Source organism: Zophobas morio, unplaced genomic scaffold, assembly GCF_036711695.1.
Source record: "Zophobas morio isolate AGI-343-1 ecotype UQ-CSIRO unplaced genomic scaffold, CSIRO_AGI_Zmor_V1 ptg000030l, whole genome shotgun sequence".
NCBI lineage: Eukaryota > Metazoa > Arthropoda > Insecta > Coleoptera > Tenebrionidae > Zophobas > Zophobas morio.
This window is the reverse complement of record NW_026972135.1, coordinates 6930843-6952039: the sequence shown is the minus strand read 5'-3', so window position 1 is coordinate 6952039 and position 21197 is coordinate 6930843. Positions and strand designations below refer to the sequence as shown.

The 21197-nt window shown below is 31.9% G+C and overlaps 1 protein-coding gene across 1 annotated transcript; it reads right to left on the bottom strand.

The window, feature by feature from the left end:
* Positions 1–2742: 2742 nt before the first annotated feature.
* On the bottom strand, positions 2743–12328 carry LOC135138705 (UDP-glycosyltransferase UGT5-like). Its single transcript, XM_064068688.1, has 4 exons — positions 11925–12328; positions 3382–4179; positions 3107–3326; positions 2743–3059 (listed from the first exon to the last, which is right to left on the bottom strand). The coding sequence occupies exons 1-4, from the start codon at positions 12169–12171 to the stop codon at positions 2768–2770; spliced, it is 1557 nt and encodes a 518-aa protein (XP_063924758.1). The 5' UTR covers positions 12172–12328; the 3' UTR covers positions 2743–2767.
* Positions 12329–21197: the final 8869 nt, after the last annotated feature.

Sequence of the window (21197 nt, the reverse complement as noted above, 5' to 3'; positions counted from 1 at the left end):
GAAAAAAAACACAATAGGCATGCAGTCGTCAAGTTTCCGACAGCGAGGGAAGTACTGTCTAAACTCTTTAGACCAATTTTTTTATTTTACAATTTTTCAGCTTTTTGAGATTTTCATTTTTCGATTTTTTAATTTTTGGCTCCTTTAACTTTTTCGACTGACAAATTTTTGATTTTACAGTTTTTCGAGTTTTTAGTTTCTCGATTTTTAATTTTTCAATTTTTGGATATTTCCATTTGTCGTGTTTTCAGTTTTTCCATTTTTCATCTTTTAAAATTTTCAATTTCTCATTTGTCAACTTTTTAATGTTTAAAATTTTTAGATTTTTCAGTTTTTCGTGCTTTCAGTTTTTTTTTATTCGACAATTTTTTAGGTATTTCAGTTTTTTCATTTTTTCGTATTTTAGATTTTTTAGTTTCAAGATTTCTAATTTTTCGATTTTTAATTATCTCAGAATATCTATTTTTAATTTTTAGATCTTTCAATTTTTAATTTCTTAAATTTTTGGATTCTACAATTTTTCGTCTTTTCAATTTTTAGTTGTTTCAATTGTCGGAGTTTTCATTTTCCCGATTTTTCAATTTTCGTGTTTTCAAGTTTTCGTTTTTCCATTGTTTCGACTTTTCAATTTATCGAGTTGTAGTTTTTGGTTATTAAATTTTCAGATTTTTCAATTTTTCGTGTTTTCACTTTTTGCTTTGTTCTTTTTTTTTGGTTTGTCAGTTTCACGGTTTGTAATTTTTCGGTTTTACAATTTTTCGTTTTTTCAGGTTTGCTATTTTTAATTTAGGTATAGATTTTTCAATTTTTAGTTTTTTCAATTTTTGTATTCTACAACTTTACGATTTTTCAGTTTTTAGATGTTTCAATTTTCCTAGTTTTCATTTTCTCGAATTTTCAATTTTTCCATTTTTAATTTTTTAATTTTTTAAATTTCTGGATATTTTTAGTTTTTCGACTTTGCATTTATTCGTTTCTTAAATTTTTCGATTTCCAATTTTTCGATTACACAATATTTCGATTTTTCAGTTTTTCAGTTTGTAATTTTTCGATTTATAAGTTTCCCAATTTTTCATTTTTCGTTTTTTCAGCTTTTTGAGATTTTAATTTTTTCAATTCCACAACTTTTCGACTGGCAAATTTTTTCAGGTTTCCGTCTTTTCAATTTTTCTCGATTTTTAATTTTTCGAGTTTTCATTTTCTCGATTTTTCACTTTTCGTGTTTTCAGTTTTATTTCTTTTTTACATTTCAGTTTCTAATTTTTCGATTTTCCATTTTCTCGAATTTTCAATTTTAAGATTTTTCGATTTTTCATTTTCCAAATTTTCAGTTTCTCGAATTTTGGTTTTTTGATTTCTTATTATTTCGTGTTTTCAGTACATATTTCAATTTTTTATTTTTTCGTTTCTTAAATATCTCGATTTCACAATATGTATTTCGATTTATAAGTTCCCCAATTTTTAATTTCTCGCTTTTTCAGTTTTTCGATTTTATTTTTTCGAGTTCGGTTTCTCGATTTTTAATTTTTCGATTTTCAATTTTTAGATGTTTGAATTTTTCGAGTTTTCATTTTCTCGATTTTTCAATTTTCGTGTTTTCAGTTTTTTGATTTTTTATGGTTTCAACTTTTCAGTTTCTCGAATTTAAGTTTCTTGGTTTTTCTAATTTTTGAATTTTCCAATTTTTCGGTTTGTAATTTTACGGTTTTACAATTTTTCGATTTATCCTTTTTCAGTTTTTCAGGTTTTAGTTTCTTCAATTTTTGGATGTTTTCAGTTTTACGATTTTGCAATTTTTCTTTTTTTAAATATTTCGATATTTCAGAATTTTATTTAGTTTCTTCAATTTTTCGGTTTCTCAATTTTAAATTCGATTGTTGTCTAGATTTAAATCTTTAGTGCATATTTTCAGTTGTTCGTTTCTTCAGTTTTACAATTCTACAATTTTTCGATTTCTCAATTTTTCAGTTTTTAGTGTTATACTTTCATGTAACCTTTATTAGGGAAAATAATCCAAGTTTTAATAAATCTGCTTTTTTTTGTTGAAAAATTGAAAAATTAAAAATTAAGTACGTGGAAAATGGAAAAATCATAAAATCATCGGTGCCAATTAAATATACAACTAGACCGTACAATATAAATAAACACGGGAAAAGTTAACTCACTCTCCATTTATCCGCTCAAAAAATTAGTGACGTCATCTTAGATTATTGCCAAGAAAAAAACATAAGTAACGTATAAATTTGTAATTCATCTTAAAAACGTCACTTGTTTGTGATAAAGTCACATATAATTATAAAGAAATCTTTTTAGAAAATAAAATGAATCACCCTGTATATCCTGTTATAATAATATTATAGGAGTATTTGTCTATCTATGCCGGTCAAGCTGATTATGAAAATAAGGTTAAAAATGGAACTTCGAAAAAGGTAAATTTTGTTTTAATATTCTTTAAACACAAAGTAGAAAGTATTAAATTCGCAAAAATACAAAATTCTTCTGTTGTGTCTACTTATTTTATAATCATCACAATTGAGATAGGGCGGGTGGGCGGGGCTAGATTTTGCTTTTATTACTTAATAGCTGTAGAATTATTTGGACAATAAGAAATTTAAAACATGTCTAAAACGGTAAATTTTTCTGGTAATCAAGTTAAATCCTCCACTTTTCTTCTACAAACGCTTTAAATATGGCAAAAGTTGAACTGAGTGCGTGATTTCGATTTCTGACTGAAAACAAATATTTTAAGCTTTCAACATATCTTTATTTACTTATTCTTCTTAAGCTTCGTCACTGTCGGCTGCTTCGTGAAACACAAACTCGTTATCTTCTTCAGGACAACGAAAAATACAACACAACCTACAACCATCACAAAACCCAAAAACGCGAACACGTCCAGCAAGTGTCGCTGGTACCACATCAAATCCAAACCGGCATTTCTAAAATGAGGAGCTCCTTGATGACGAATTACGTGTTCAATCCAATAAATAGCCGCATCTATAGGTTTGAGTGGTCGATCGTGCATTATTTCCGAACGCTGCTTAACATTTTCTCTATATCTGTGAAAACAAGATAGGTATTCACACTTTTAAAAAATCACACTTACTTAGGGTTGTTGATGATTTCATCAAGTGCCCATGAGAGCTTCTCTTCTGATAATTCAGCTAAAGGTACGCTCACAGCGTAGCCGTTTTGTGCAGCGTTAGCTACATTTGTTTTCTGGTCAGCGAAAACAGGAATTCCAATAATAGGAACTCCGAAGTAGACGGTTTCAATGGTGCTTAAGAGGCCACCGTGAGAGATAAACGCTTTAACATTCGGGTGGGCTACAAATAGTTAAAATGGTCGCTTTTGTCTAAGAACTAGCAAGCTTTTAGTTACCTAAGACATCTTGTTGTGGTACCCACTTCATCACCTTCACGTTTCCAGGAGCATTCGGTAGCTCTTCTTCAAACTTCCACAACACCTTCTGTTTGATTTTTGCAAACGAACGTAGAAGAGCATCACGGGCTTGAAGTTTCAGATCTTTACTCTTCAAATTGGACCCCATGGAGAACAGGATGACACCTTCGGAAGACTGATCTAGGAAGGTTTGTAGATCTTGAGGTAATTTTTTTGGTGGGTTAACATGGAAACCTCCTATTTCTACCATGCTAGGGACGTGAGGCAAGGCATCGTTGATGCTCACGTGTGACGTTGTAAGCATCATACTCACGTTATACAAAACGTCATCTAATTCTAGATCCGTGTGTGTATATTTTTTGAAAATTTCTCTTTGCTTGGAAAGAAATACCGTTTCTCTCATGATATCATTCAAGACATTGTAGTAGAAGTTTTCCAATCTTTCCCAAAAATTCATGTGTTTGGTGAAGGTCCCAAGAATATTTGGAACGTAGGAAGAGGGAGCTGGATTGGCAAAAATATAGTTGTTGATGCTGCTAGCCCGCGTACACCCTATTAATACCACTGGTATTTTGAAACGGTGGGCAATTCCAACCAAAGCGTCGTTAACAAAATGCTCCATTATCATAACGTCGAAAGTTTCGTCAGATTTTAACAAATCTTGGACGCTTTTCTGGCTGAAGGTTTTCTCTGTTATCATGTTGCCCATTGTGAACGCAAAATTGAGGATGTCACGTGGGCTGAATGCGTTGGCAGCGAACAGATTCTTCTTTAGTTCTAAAATAATGTATTACTGTTATCCGTTCACGAGATTTTTATATAGTAAGGTTGGCTATGAAAATCTAGTGAGTTTGTTGGTATTCGATGCAGAATAATAAAAATTCCCTGAACTTTTTTCGTTAGGTTATGTTTTATTATATAATAATAATAATAATATTAATAATAATAATAATAATAATACTTTATTTCAACGCCAAAATAGCTTTAAGTACATGGATTTACAAAGAAGGAGGATACATAGAGTAAAAAATACACACACCTATAATTACCTACATAAGAACAAGAATTCGTAATTTATGTTTAAAAGAGTTGAATGAAGCATAACAAAAGAAATCAATTTCATTGTAATACAAGTTAGAAACATTCAAAATTTCATGTAAAGGTGAAGCTTTAACATAATTAGTTACGGCAAAATCAATATAAAATAGAGACTTAATCCTAGTCAGATGTTGGGGCACTCTAAATTTGATCATGTTAATAATAATAATAATAATAATAATAATACGTTTATTCATTCCAACAGACGTTAGTCTATGGTGGACATGTATACACAAAAAGACATTAAATTCAGCTTAAACTAAACTTACAATTTAAAAAAAAATCTAAAAAAAAAAAAAATAAATCTAACATCAGAACAAATATTATGTACATATATTATTGTGCATATCGTGCTAATAACTTTTTTTGAAAGATGCTTTATTAAAATTAGCGTGAAAAATATCAATGCTATCGTCTAAAGTACAGTTATTATAAAGTCTAAAACATGTAATTAAGGGGCTATTAAAGTGATGATAAGAATTTGGAATTTGATAGTAAAAAGTGGATGGATTTCTGCACAATAAACGAGGAACACAAAAGTTAATATTATTTAGTAACGCTGGACAGAATATATCACCACGCACCAATTTCTGCAAAAATACAAAACAAGCAATATTTCGTCTATACTCGAGAAAATTTTCATTCACTATATTAAGAAGAGCTCTCTGGTTACAATGACTAACAGGATAACAGTTGAACATTTTAAAATACAGATACTTAGCAAATTTCCTGTTAACGTTTTCTATAATATTAATATAAATTTGGTGATGAGGTCTCCAAATTATAGAACAGTATTCTAACTTTGACCTAACTAGACTATAATAAAGCTGTTTAATACATAAAATATTATTAAATTCTTTAGTATTTCTACAGATGAAGCCAAGTGTTTTGATAGCTGAATTTGTTATATCAATGATATGAGGAACAAATGACAATGCAGAGTCTACAATTATGCCTAAATCGCGTATTTGATTACAGTTTTCTAGCAAAGTTCCATTAATATTGTAATAAAAATTAAAATTAGTGTCTTTCCTGGAGAATGTAATTTTTCTACATTTTTTTTTATTAAGGCTTAACTTATTCTGTTCACACCACAGCGCTAATTTATCTACATTATCTTGTAAAACTAAACAATCTCTGTTCGTTTTTATTACTTTAGCTATTTTTAAATCATCGGCATATATAAACGCTCTACAACTAATAACATTTAGGACATCATTGAAGAAAACAGTAAATAACAGCGGGCCTAGGTTTGAGCCTTGAGTAACTCCGCTGTTAACAGGAAATAATGTTGACTGGACACCATGAATTTCAACAAATTGTTCCCTACCAAACAGGAGATTTCTAAAAATCATTACTAGCTGATGACATATTCCTAATGTATCAAGTTTTTTTAACAATATGCAATGATCTACTCTATCAAAAGCTTTGGATAAATCAGTGTATATGGCATCAACTTGAAAGCGATTATCTAAAGCCAAGGATACGTATTCGGTGAATTCACATAAATTGGTGAGAGTGGATCTTCCTTTTATAAATCCATGCTGTTCTAAGGCAATTGTTGAAATACAGTGGGTATATAGGAAGTCTGACATAATACATTCAAATAATTTAGCATAGTTCGATATAAGTGCTATCGGTCTGTAATTTACAATGTTAGCTTTGTCACCAGCTTTAAACACAGGAAATACACGAGAGACTTTCCACATTTGTGGATAAATAGACGACTTTAAAATTAAGTTGTATATATGACATAAAGGTTTTAACAAATACTGAAGACAATCAATCACTAAAAATGCCGGTATATCATCTGGACCACAAACGAAATTTGGTTTAATTTTTTTCGCAGCTTTTAAAATATCACAGTCATTAATCACAGGCAGGTTGAATATGAGATTGTTATCACAGACAGAATTATCACAGATGGAATTATCACAAATAGGATTATCACTTACTAAAGAGCATCGGCAGCTTCCGCAGTATTCACAGTTAATTTTATTACAACTTGATGCAACACAGGGTTTATGGTTGTCATTGGTGTAAACACTTGCGAATTGTGATGCAAATGCGTTCACTATGTCTTGCGGATTAGATATTATAACACCATCACCAGCTGTCATGCAACTGGGAACACAAGTAGTTTTCCTCCTTTTATTTACGAATGACCAAAACTTCTTTGGGTCATTATGAAGTGAATTTTCAGCCTCACTGATGAAGACTTTATAAGCTTGCCGAATATTACGTCGTATGTCGCATTTTAGAATTCTTATTCTATCCAAGTAAGTTAACAATTTACTTTTCCTATAGAGATTCCATAGCCTGTGTTTTTCTTTAATGCTGGATATAATCGTTTTTGTGAACCAGGGAGGGTAATATGTCTTCGCTGATGACGAACACTTCGGAACATAAACATTTAATAATTTAAGATTGATATCATAAAAAGTAGAACATGCTGTCTCAACATCCACTGTGTCTAAAACTTCTGACCAATCAGTTTCAATAAAGGCATTATACAATCTTACTAAATCTGCTTTACGAAAATTAAATTTTACTGTGTTCGATGTTCTTGGAAATGGATTACTTGATTGGTCTTTGATAAATAAATTGATGTCCAAGCAAGGGTGGTGAGCATCTTCACGAACTAATGGAAAATTGCTATTTGTTACTTCAGCTGAGACTTCATGAGTTGTCAAAACTATGTCCAAGATTCTGTTGTTGGAGTTTAAAACTGAATTATGTTGTTTCAAATTATTCATGGAAATGAAGTGAGAATAAATATTGAAGATGTGTGACGAGTTCCGGCCAGATGCACAATCTACTAACTCAGGTATATTAAAATCGCCTACAATAACAACCGGATTTGAAAAATCAATGGCACTTTCAATATAAAAAAAAAAAAAAAAAAAAAAAAAAAAAAAAAAGTAGATCAGGCACATCAATAAGGTTATTAAGCAGTTTATAAATGAAGCAAATACTAAAATAAGTTTTCCTAGTATAAAAGGTAGACAAATGAAGGTAAGACAGCATAAGCTCTAGAGAGCAATTTATATTTGAAGGTAATCTAAACTTGACAAAACGTAAAAATTTTTTTAATATCGAATCAATACGCTCCAGGTGAGTTTTGTAATGTGGAGCCCAAATTATACATCCATAGTCAATAATGGGTACGACTAAAGTTTTATATAACTGAACAATAGTTGTAAAATCAAGGAAGTCTCTTGAATACCTTTTGATGCATCCCAGTACCTTACTTGCTTTGTTAATAACATGATCAATATGAAAAGAGAAATTCAGCTGACTATCAAGAAATATACCGAGATGCTTAACACAGGGCACAGATTTTAAAACAGTATTGTTAATTAAGTAACGAGGAATCGATTTATTTTTTTCCGAGTAAAGCATATACTGTAACATTTTTCCAAGTTTAAATTCATGCTATTATCAACACACCAACGATATAAACTGTTAAGATCTGCTTGCATTAATTCACAGTCACTGTTACTACATATTAATATTAAAAAAAAAATTCAAGTCGTCAGCAAATAAACTGTAATTACATTTAAAATTCTTTCCAACATCATTGATAAATAAAGAGAACAGAAATGGTCCCAAAATAAATCCTTGAGGAACCCCCGAAGGCACATATCGTCTGTCAGATAAGATACTTTTAATTTTAACCTGCTGAGTTCTACTATCCAGATAATTACCAAACCATTTAAGGAGAGGGTCAAAGACTCCGTAAGCAGCTAATTTTTGTACTAAAATATAATGATTGACTTTGTCAAATGCCTTACAAAAATCACTATAGACGGCGTGAACCTCCAGACCATTACCCATGGATTCAAGAATAGAATTTACATAATGAAATAGATTAGTGATTACAGAGCGCTTTGGAAAGAACCCATGCTGACATGGAGAAATTACAGATTTAAACAAAGGAAATAGTTTCTCTAACACAATAGATTCAAACAGTTTACTTATAGTAGATAACAACGAAATTGGACGGTAATTATTGATACGATTTCTAGCACCATTTTTGTATACTGGGACTACAAACGCGTGTTTCCATGTATCAGGGAAGACTCCTGATGAAAGAGAAAGATTAAATAAAATTTGCAAAGGCAAGACAAGAGCTTCATGACACATTTTTAAAAATTTAGGTGGCAGTCCATCAGGCCCGGATCCCTTATTGACGTCTAACTTATTAAGAGCATTTTCAATTTCAACAAAACTAACAGAAATAGATCCAACATTAACAGACTTATCAGGTAGCAAAGTACATTTCACAAAATTATTGAAATCAAATGCAGTAAAGAAGTATTCATTAAATGCTTCACAAATGGTTTTATCATCACTTAAAATATGCAAGTCCTGAGATAACATAGGCGAAGGTGTATAATTAAGTTTAGATTTTTTGCTAACAAATTTCCAAAAATTTTTGGGATTAGACTTAAGATCATTTTCAATGCCAGCTAAATATATACTATGGGCAATCTTAATTTCAGATTTACAACGTTTTCTAAGAGCTTCAAAAGTTAGGAGATCACAATTACGATTATACATTTTAAAACGTTTATGCACTATTTTTTTTTCCCTTATGAGAGAAATCAAAGATTTCGAGAACCATGGAGGAAACAAATTATTTACAAATTTCCTTTTAAAGGGAACAAACAAATGACAAGCTTCATATATGTACATATAAAAAGTTTCAACAGCTACATTAACATCAATACTAGTAAGGACTTGATTCCAGTCAATGGACATCAAAAAATTTAAAACTCTATTATAACTAACATTATTGAAATCATAGAAATATTCAAAATAATAATTATAGTCACATGCAAGAAAATTATCAATAATAACAATAAAAGTAGGGTGACTCGGATCAGGCCTAATTAAAGGATTACATAATTGCAACTCAATAGTTGATACATTATAAAAACATAGATCTAAAACATGATTACAATTATTTTTAAAATTATTAAATTGACTAAAACCTAGAGAAGCATAATGATCACAAATATAAGATGAGCGTTCGTCACTGAGATCAAAGGGTACAAAGCCAAAATTATCATCAACAATCTTCCATTCAATATTAGGTAGATTAAAATCACCAATAATAATCATATTATCATGACATGATTGATCACAAACAAAATGTAGTGAATTTATGTGACTAACAAGTTTTGAAAAATCGCAATTAGGAGGTAAATAAACACAACCTACTATTAAGGTACTAGATTCAGAACAAATCTTGACCCACAGCTCTTCCACCAAGGAGTCATTGAACATTGACTAGATTTTAAATATTTGTTAACCGCTATTAATACACCGCCTCCATGACTTTTGACACTATTAATAGCATTTCTGTCAGTACGAAAGACTATATAGCGATCATCAAAAACAGACGTACTAATAATATCATCAGATAACCAAGTTTCTGTAAGAACAATAATAGGATATTCCTCAGAGAGGACGGCACAGTAGAAGTCATTCAATTTTGTCTTTAAGCCCCTTACGTTTTGATAGTACACTAAGGGATTGGCAAGTTTAGGTTTTTGGCACTTATTTGCGGCTGTTTTCCTCCTAAAAAATAATTTTTAGGAAAATTAAAACGTCTAATGCTAACACCCTGTGGCCAGAAATCTTCCTTTAAAACCATATCCTTGTATTCAAATGGAACTCCTAATTTGAAGGCTTCATAAATCCCATTGACAGAGATATTCTCAACAACCATATCATTAGACGAGAGCTTGTTACGGACGTACTGTTTGACAACTGAGGCTTCAGTGCCCTTAACGACTTTCCCTACATAGAACCGTGCCCTCTTTACATAACTAGAGCGAAGTTCACCACACTCATTAACATTTTTTAAAGTACCAACTATTGTGGGAGCCTTCCTTCGTCCGGATTTATGAGAACGACGTTGCACAACCCAGTCATCATCTTGAACATCCTTACAGACAATTTTATCCTTCGGTTTGTCACGGGACGATGAACTCATAATGTCTTGTGTTGGATTATCAGCTGTTGCTTTTTTGTCTCTAGTATTTACATACTTTTTACCAACTCTGTACTCATTTTTAGTGTGTGAAAATACAGGGTTTTTAGGAGCACTGACTTCAGACTCAGAAAAATTCATGCTCTTTTCAGAGTTTGTGACATAATAAGATTTCAACTGTTGCATCTGTTGACTATTCACCATTGAGGGACATGTTAACAACCTTACCAATTCCACATTGCTTTCTTTGAGATTACGTACATCATTTCGTAACGATTCAATTTGCATAAGCAGTGGCTCTATTGCCTTTGTAATAAGAATTTCGAACTGTGATTGCGGGATAAGTAATTCATCTGGTTGCGATTGAAGAACACTATTATCAAAGTTATCACTATTATCACAACAATTAATACGCGTTTCACTTATTGTTTTTACGTTTTTTAGTAATTTAACACAGCTAGGGTGGCTTAGTGACCCACATTTAATACATGTGAGACCAGCTACCGGCATAATTTTGCACTTTTTACATGGTAATACGGGGAGACCCGGAGACACGTCTTTATTCTGCGACATCATACGATGTAATATTTATTAAATTAAAGGTTAAAAAATATGCCAGAAATATAAACATTGTTGCGAATCTTTCAGTTTTCAGTAGCAATGACCAAGTTAACGGTAACCATTTCTTAGAAAGCATTAAACTTTACGCTATTTAAAACAGTTATCGGCTTTTTGTAAGTGTTTATTTCATATGTAAGGAACAAACACTAAAATTTCACTTAAATATTGTTTTTGTATGAATGGGGGTTCTACATACGACTATTGTCGCATGCCACATTTAGCACCTCATTTTTAATTCTCAATTATCAGTTCGTTATCTTCCAACTTCTTTTTTCACTTTTCTAAGATTACTAAAAGGGTTGGTAAAAGACAACAACCTTGCTCTAGTGCTTTGATGGGTTTAGCTCTTCTGAAACATTTTATAGCGTATTTTTACAATACAGAAAATATGTTCGAGACCCGCATAGTTACTTCTTCGAAGGAAAGATCGGGTATGTCTTTTAGAAACTGCAAAAAACATCTTTTTATTGCAATTTTTTGTGGCAGTAAAACTATTTTAGGCATTTTCTTTTTAAATAATGTCGCAATGATCTGTGAATCTGTCACAACAACAAATTATCTATGCCGACAAAATTAAAACATTTGTTTGCTTGATTAAAAAATTGCGTCTAATAATTCTGATCTAATAAATGAAGTAGAAAAGTGGCAATCCAGCTCAAAGCAAATGTCAATCAGACTACTGACAAACGAAACACTAAATCATCAACTCAGTTTATCCAACTTAAAGAAAAAATATCAAAGCCTACTTTACTATATAAAGATCGTGAATGGATAATAGTTGTCGACTAGTGCTATAATTTACCTTCCACAAAAGGCACGAGTTCTTCCAGAGACACATCTTTGTAATTCTTGATGGGGGTCTTCTGGGGGTATGGACTAATTGCGGTGACTTGATGGCCACGGTCAGCTAGTTCTTTGGCGATTCGGAAACCCAGTTGGAAGTGACTGTAGGAAGGCATTGAGAAGACGGCCAAAATTTTCGCACCATCTGTTTGCCATGTTAATGTAGCAAGGACTGTTACTGAGATTAACAAAAACGAGTTAGTCATTTTAATGCAAGATTGCAGCTAATATCACATCTTATTTGAACTAGTTACAACACCAGACTTCACTAATTTATAGAGCGTAGATTTAGACTTTATTAGATAGACGTGAAGACGTGTGGGGTCACAAATCACGTTGTGCAGATACGCTGAGATTTGTCGCTGTTATGTAATCTTCTGGCGTAACTAACAATTTGTTTTTGCCAATTGTCCTTGATTAGGCTATCGTCTCTATTAATACTTTAGTGTTCTTATCTTTATCTATTAGTTTGCGTTATTCTAAGAAATATTTTGGAATTTTGTACAAAACTTGCAGTAAGTTTGTCAAATTTATCCTAATAATAATTCATAGAAACTATCAAGACCATGGACAAATTAATATGAAGGAGGGAGTGAGAGTTCAAATAAGCGATCGCGCGCCAAATTGCAGAAAACTTCAATATGGTTGCCGCTTCAGTAGCGTATCCGCCACACAGTCATTAAAAGATGCCAAAATAAGGCAAAACGCCAACCCATTTTGCGCCTTTATTTTAACAGTTGAAGAGCAGGGCGATACATGTGCGTGCTCATGACATAAAAATCTTTAAGGAAGCGTCTTGTATTTTTTAAAAAACGTAGCAGTTTTTAAAATAAAAAATAAAGTGCGTAAAACCCCAGCGGATTTTTAGCGAAAACTATAACTCGGTGTGCTTTTAAAAAATATCGAGGTGATACAGAATTTTTTTCTGCTTTAGGCGCCATTCTTCGTTTTCTGTTAAAATTTTACTTCTTTTAGTTATTGTAAAAAAACTGCAAAGCATTTTGGGCAAATTTTGGTAAGTTAGGCAACCCAAAATATTAGCTGAGGCGGTAAGCTGTAATTTATGGCCCACACAATAGAGCACCTTTTAAATACCTTAAGCTTATTTGACCACCCTTTGAAGTACCTGACAATAGCATTAAGAAGGATATATATATATCTTTTAGTTATATGCACTGGACCCTGTTTATACCTGATACATACCTATAGTTGTGGTTCGGGTTCAAACTAGGTAATTGTAATAACTGCATTTATTGAACAATAAATTAATGATTTTATTTTTAATAGCTCTTTAATATTTTTACTGTAAGCCGCATATGAACATTTAATCTCTGCAATTGAATTAGAATTTATTAACCCATCTGGAGAAGCTCCTAAAAATTTTTTTCAAATTTGTTAGAGCTTCAAATTTTTCTTTGGCCTTTTCTTCATTGTCAATAGCAAATTGTATAGACTTGGGCAATTTTTTCATAAAGTTTTATCGGAATGCACAATACTTTTAACGGTATTTGCGATGTTAATTCCGTCTCTCATTTTGTCCTTTCTTTACTCCATTCCCTACACATTCGCTGACCACAAGAACGGTAAAGACGGTCAAACTTGTATTATTTCAGTTTTGAGATTATTCCTTACAGATTTTCGGCCGTTTTTTTGTACACTAGATGGCAATTTTGGACAAACAAGATCTGGCAAAATTGCTAATTGTTTGTTGATCCATCTTTGTCTATCAGCAATTTTCACATTCGTGCCATTCAATGTCTTGTTTTCTTAAATGGACAACATTTATGTGGATTCTTAAACCCGGGTTCCGTCTGTTTTATAAGGACACTGTTCACATTCAAACCAACTTAAATTTTTTCCAAAGTATATCTAGGGACTCTACGAAAATCTATATCTATACTCTTCTCAAGGCCAGCAAAAGAATACCATATCTGTGTTCTGTGTTTGTTTCTAACTTGATATCGCTGTCAGTCGTGTCCACATTCTTAAAAACGACATATTCTGTCAAGGCACTCTAATCTTAGCAGATACTAGCCCCACCCACTCACCCTCCCCTTTCTCACATATCCTCTAAGAAAATAAAGGGTGGGTGGGCGGGGCTAAAACTTGCTAAGATATAACTGAACAATATTAAAAGTAGTAACTGGAATGAAAAACGGGTGGGTGGGCGGGGCTACTGCTTCCTCATAAAACTAGAAAAAAGTTAAACTTCGCTCCACCCACCTGCCTTCTCCATTTCACTAACTTTTTATTCCCCTCTTCAAATTTCGACACATTTTCGGCGATTTTCGAAATTTAACTAAATAGATTTTCTTGTAGATTTCGGGCCACTGTAGTCACTTCCGACCTTATTTCTTCGATAATTCCAATCGTTTTTCCATCGTAATTATTAAAAATTTCAAAAAATTGTCATTTCATTTCGAATATTTCGAAAATATTGCTCCGGAACCCTAAGTACGCTATATTTTCGGAATCAGCATCTCAAGATCTATAACCCTGATTTTTGAGAACTTTTAGGCGCCTTTTTCAGAAATTTCCTCTCATGCAAATTTCGACTCATTTTCGACGATTTTCGAAATTTAACTAAGTAAATACATTTTCTTGTAGATTTCAGGCTGCAGAAGTCACTTCCGGTCTCATTTCTTCCATAACTCAACTCGTTTTTCAAAAAATTCTTATTTCATTCCGAATATTTCGAAAATACTGCTCCCTGACCCTAAACACGCTATATTTTTGGAATCAGCACGTCAAGTTCTATAACCATGATTTTTTTAGGAATTTTTAGACAACTTTTTTGAAAGTGAAATTTTTCCCTTCCTCAAATTTCGACCCATTTTCGATGATTTTCGAAATTTAACTAAATCTTGGAAATTTCAGGCTACAGAAGTCACTTTCGGTCTCATTTCTTCGATAACTCCAAGCGTTTTTCCAGAATCGCGGACTGAAATATCGTAATTTTTAAAAATGTCAAAAAAGTCTCATTTCATTCCGAATATTTCGAAAATATTGCTCCCTGACCCTAAACACGCTATATTTTTTGGAATCAGCACAAGATTGCTTACTTGTAAAAGACTCTGTAAGAAAAAGCTAAACTTGCCCCACCGAACCACCCGTTCTCTCACTTTTTCTTCTGAAATAAGACGTAAATCTTATCGAACGAAGGTACCTGTCGTGCAGACGAACACTTCTGAAGATCAAACGACATGGAGAACTGTCGAGAGAAACAAAGGTAACAAGAAAATATCCAGGCAGAAGGGGATTATTGGAAAACAAACGGAAATAAAATCTATACAGGTGGTTCCAAAAAAAGGTTTTATTTATGTTTCGAGACTAGCGCCGCAAACTAAAGCAGAAGACATCTGTAACTTGTTAAGACCAATGTTTCCGGAAGTACAGTGTACAAAATTGGGCACGAAATATCCAGATTACTACTCTGCTTTTAAGGTTATGGTAGATCTATTCAACTTTAATGATGTAATGGATGCTAATATCTGGCCAGTGGGTACTTACGTCTCTCGTTATTTTCACAAGACCAATTCGAGGAAAGAAACAACGTAACATCTCCAATATTTAACGAAAAGGTCAACGAAAATACCGACGTCAATGTAAGTGTGAGGGTGTCTTCAATTATACATCAAAATATGCAGTGCCTTTATAATAAACTAAACAAGTTAGATGTTATTCTGTCAGAAGTGCAACCTCTTATATTGTTAGTAACAGACCACTGGCAATCGCAAGAGCAGCTAAACTGTATTAAATTAAGTAACTATAAACTGTCGGCTAGTTTTTGTAGAGAAAAACAGAAGCATGGCGGTAGTGCGATTTTTGTTAAATCGGGCGTTCCTGTCAGGAATTTACCTTTATTTCAAATGCGATCAATTACAAATACTGTTGAATGTTGCGCCATAGAACTTTTGCAATATAGTTTAGTAGTAGTAGTTCTATATAGACCGCCTAAAGGCGAATTTATTAGTTTTCTTAATTTTTTATACGAGGTTTTAGGTACTGTTTCAATCAAAAAGAATATAATCCTAGCAGGCGATTTCAATGTAGACCTTTTTGAAAACTCCAGTCAGAAAAATGATCTTCTAAGCCTGCTTAATACCTTCAACATTATACCTACAATTTTTGACGGTACTAGGTGTATGCAATATAGTGAGACTTGCGTCGATAATATTTATGTTAGGATCTCCTTGGGTAACGGTAAAACTTATAATTCATATGTACGAGATTGGTGTGTATCAGATCATAAAGCACAGCAAATTGATTTGGAGTTCACTGATTCAAAAGAGGTGACCTTCACTTATAAACTGGTTAGAAATTTTTCTAAGAACAATATTCAAACATTTCAAGAACGCCTTAAAGCAGAAGAATGGTTACCAATTTTAACAGAACTAAATGCTGAAAACTCTTTTAACAAATTCATGTCATTACTTGATAAACACTTTGAAATAGCTTTTCCTTATAAACGGATTAGTAAAAAACCATATCAACCAAACAATAAATGGTTAAGTTCTGAAATTCTTGAATTCAAACGTAGAGTATCACTTCTTGCTGATTTAAGTAGGCAGTATCCAGTCTTTAAGGACAGCTACAAAAAAATCAACCAAGAGTACCAGGATCTTATCACAAAAAGTAAACAGACATACATATAACGAATATCGAGTAAACAACAGCTCTAATAAAAATAAAATAATGTGGTCCCTGGTTAAGGAATATACTGAAGACAAAAACGAAAGCTCTAAAATTGAAATCTATGAAAATGGCATCAGACTTAGTGATAAAGAATCTGCTAATCGTTTCAATAAATATTTTTCACAAATTGCAAATCAAACAGTTAAATCACTAAACAATCATATAAATATGAGATTTGACCCTGCTATAAATATTGAGTCAGTAAGAGATTCTGTTTATTTTTTGCCTGTGTCACCACCAGAAATTATAAGTTTAATTTCTAAACTAAAAAATAGTAATGCATGTGGTGAAGACAGCATCTCTAACAATCTATTGAAAAAGGTGGCATGTCTAATAGCGGAACCATTTTGTCACGTCATTAATTTATCTTTGGAACAGGGACACTTTCCGACAGGTCTCAAAAAAGCTTTGGTAAAACCTCTATTTAAAAAAGGTGATTGTAAATCGGTTGAAAACTATAGACCTATCAGTCTATTATCAAGTATCTCAAAAATATTTGAAAATATAGTAAATAAATATTTAATTGATTTTTTAATGAAACATAAAATATTAGACAAAGCACAGCACGGCTTCACCAAAGGTCGTGGTTTGGATAGTGCCCTCGCTGATTATCTAGCCAACGTTTATTGTCATGTTGATAAAAAAATAACAACTTTAGGACTTTTTATTGATTTTACCAAGGCCTTTGATTGCGTCCACCACTCAATTTTATTACAAAAATTACAACGTTATGGTATTAGAGGTAAAGCATATGAGTGGGTTGCATCTTACCTTAACAACAGAACACAAAAAGTAATAGTAAATGACACATCTTCTGAAGCTACATCCATTGATATCGGGGTTCCGCAAGGGTCCATTTTGGGCCCGACTTTATTTATCATCTATGTGAATGATTTGCCATCTTACTTAAGAAAAAAATGTAACGTAATGCAAATGTCTTACGCAGATGACACTAACTTTGTACTTACAGGTGCTGACGCTGAAGAAAAAGTAAAGATAATTTATTCAAATTTGTGTGAGTGGGTTGATACTAATAAGTTATGTATAAATGAAGACAAAACATCGCTTATCACCTTTTTCAATGGAAAATCCAACTTTAACGATGATGTATTGCTCAATAATCAAAATATGAAGCTCTCACAGACTGTAAAATTACTAGGATTGACACTAGACAGTCAAATGACGTGGACGTATTATTTAGAAAATCTATGCAAAAGATTAGCAACTGTTTGTTATGCTTTGCGTAACCTAGTGCGACAATGCAATTTGAATACAGTTATGATATTCTATTTCGGATGCTTTCAAAGTATTTTGCAATACGGAATCGTGCACTGGGGTCTTTCTTCCAAAGCCCAAAGGGCCTTTGTTATTCAAAAATGGGCCATTAGAATTATTACTGGTTTGAAAAGAAGGGAGTCTTGCAGGAAAGCCTTCAAAGAACTTAGGATTTTAACATTACCAAGTCTGTATATTTATAATGTTGTTTGCTATGCTTTCCAAAACGTACAAGTTTTACAAGGTAGTAGAAACTCATACACCTATAATACTCGACACAAGGACCACTTGCTACCTAGACAACATAATACGACATATTTCCAGAAAGGTCTTCAATATAATTCTTGTAGAATGTTTAATAAATTACCGACTGATATAAAAGAGGTAAATAATATTTTAAAGTTTAAAGCTAAAGTTAAATCGTACCTGCTGGGATTAAATTGTTATTGTATAAGCGATTTTCTTGCTGCTTAGTAAAGCTTTCTTGTTCATTTGTGTTTGTTGTTACTATTTCTGTTTGATACAATAGTATTGCTACTGTTAATGTCTAAATTTCTTGTTTATTGACGTAACTGTAAGTCATTTACATAACAATGTACATGATTTATTAAGTTGTAAATAAATATTATTATTATTATTATTATTATAGCAAATAGTATAACAACAAATTTGGTACATGACTTACCTTGTAAGAAAATAAATGGTGGGTGGGCGGGGCTAATACTTGTTAAGATGGGATTCATTTGGAAAATGACATATCCTCTATGAAAATAAAAGAGTGGGTAGGGGGGGCTAAAACTTGCTAAGATAAGACTGAACAATATTATGAGTATTAATTGTAATGAAGACGGGGTGGGTGGGCGGGGTTGCTGCTTGTTCATAAAGCTAGAAAAAAGCTAAACTTAGCTCCGTCCACGTCCTTGCTCCATTTCATTGATTTATTTTATTCAGTGTAAAATGGGAAGTGAATTCTATTTTTAACATGTGAAGAATCTAAGATTTAAAACAAAATTGTTAATGAGTTGAAAAAAACAGCGTTACAGTCTTTAATAAAAAAGGTGGAATTAAATTCAGCCCAGCTGATGGGTGGGGCAAATACTTATTATGGCAAATGAGAAACCCTCATGAAAATAGAGGGTGGGTGGGTGGGGCTTATGTCCTTGAATTTAATCAGAATTTTTGGACGACTTTTTCAAAAATGAAATTTCCCATTATGTCTCCTTTATGCAAATTTCGACCCATTCTCGACGATTTTCGAAATTTAACTAAAAACTTTCACTTCTGGCTTCATTTCTTCATTAATTTAAATCGTTTTTTCCGTAATCGTCCATTGAAATATCGCAATTTTTAAAAATTTCATAAAACTTATAAATACACTCAGCTGACCAACATTGTTGAAACTCTTTTACAAGTCGACTTCTTTCATTGCTGACATAATTTGATTTAAAAGTATGCAAATTTTTATAATTTTATACATTCTACTAAAATATTTTCTTTGAAAAAATTATTCAAATATTTTTTATTAATCTGTCATTTTATATATTAATCAATACACAAAACTGACAAGATTTAGATTCTCATCACTTCACTAACCACTTATTTACCTGAACAATCATATTTATTTAAATTTAATTTTTTGATACTCTTTTCGGCACCACCTATGAGGTAGAGTATTATAGGCACGTTTTTTACGTAATATCTCCAGTAAACCTATTCCAATATTACTATTTATTCCTGTGTGTGTTTATACTAGAAGGACAAAAGATTTGTATGAACTACACATGACGCGAATGCAAATAAAAAATTTTAATTGTACAATTTTTTTTTACAATTTGTCTCATGGCTTGACTTGTTTAATAACGAGAATCTACTCTCTCCGGAAGTAAGGCATATAAATAAAATTTTTCTAGGGCTCTATCATATTATTTTCCCAAAATTTACCATCTCGTTGAATTAAACATTATTTAAATTGGACATTTTATATATTTCTACGATAGCGTTTTGGTTTATTAAGCCATCTGGCGATGCCGCTAAAAATGTACAAACCGCATTGTCTCATTGTCAGTTTGGTGTTACTGCAAAATGCTTCAGTTGCTCTTGCTTCATTTTCTATGCAAAGATTTTGCTGAACTAGATTTGCAGGGATGTAAAATGTTTTTCACAGTACAGTAGGATTAGCCGTGTTACTTGTTCTCTCATTTTGCAAATTTTACCAAAATAATGTTCGGTTAGTCTAAAGGATTTTTCTGCGCACCATTCTGCCAATTGTGTTTTGTTCGATTAAAACAACGTTGAAAGTTTTCTGAGAAATACTTTTTGCGCTGTGACATATCAGGTATTTCAACTGCCTCGTTAGATACATCGTCGCCCGAGAACTTGTATGATCCACAGACCGGAGCGCGCTCAAGCCAATGTCGACTCTATAAGCCTCCAGAAATTCTGCGGGAAATAGTTATTATTTAGATGCTTTTGTTTACACACATCTCACATGTTTCACTCGATTTTGATACTCAGCTATTTTTTTGTTTAACTAAGAATTAATACTTTCATTGCGTTTGATACTAACGTCCTAAATTAGCAATACTTGTGGAACAGTAATCATGCAATAATTTTTTTGGGAAAGTACAGTTATTTTTATGTTTTAGCAGCAATGTGGTCTACTTTCTATTAATTTTTACATATTTTTAGTCACAATTTTGGTAGTTATTTTTGCTTTTATTTTTAGCAATAATAAATAGTCCAAACATGAAAAAATAAAAAAATAATAAAATTGGAAAATCTAAAATTTAGAAATCGAGAAATTGAACAATCATATAACTGAAAAATCGAAACATCGAAAAACTGGAAAATCGAAAAATTAAAAAAAAAATGGAAAATCAGAAATTTAATGAATTCCGAAAATTGAAAAACTGAAATATGTATAGAAGAACTAAAAACTCGAGAAATCGAAAAATCTAGAATTTTAAAAATTGAAAAATTAAAATATCGAAAAGTTGAAAAATTGCGAAATCGTATCATTGAAACATCGGACAATTGAGAAATCGAAAGATAAAAATAATGGAGAAATCGAAAATTTGAAGAATGGAAACATTGAAAATGTCAAAAATTAAAATACTGAAAAATTGAAACATCAAAAGTTGAAAAATTGAAAAACTGAAAAGTCGAAAAATCTCAATAATGTATTTTTTATAATGTTCAGGATTATGCTACTAAAAATTGATAACGTCATCTCAAAATTTTACCGAATAAATTCTACTAAAAA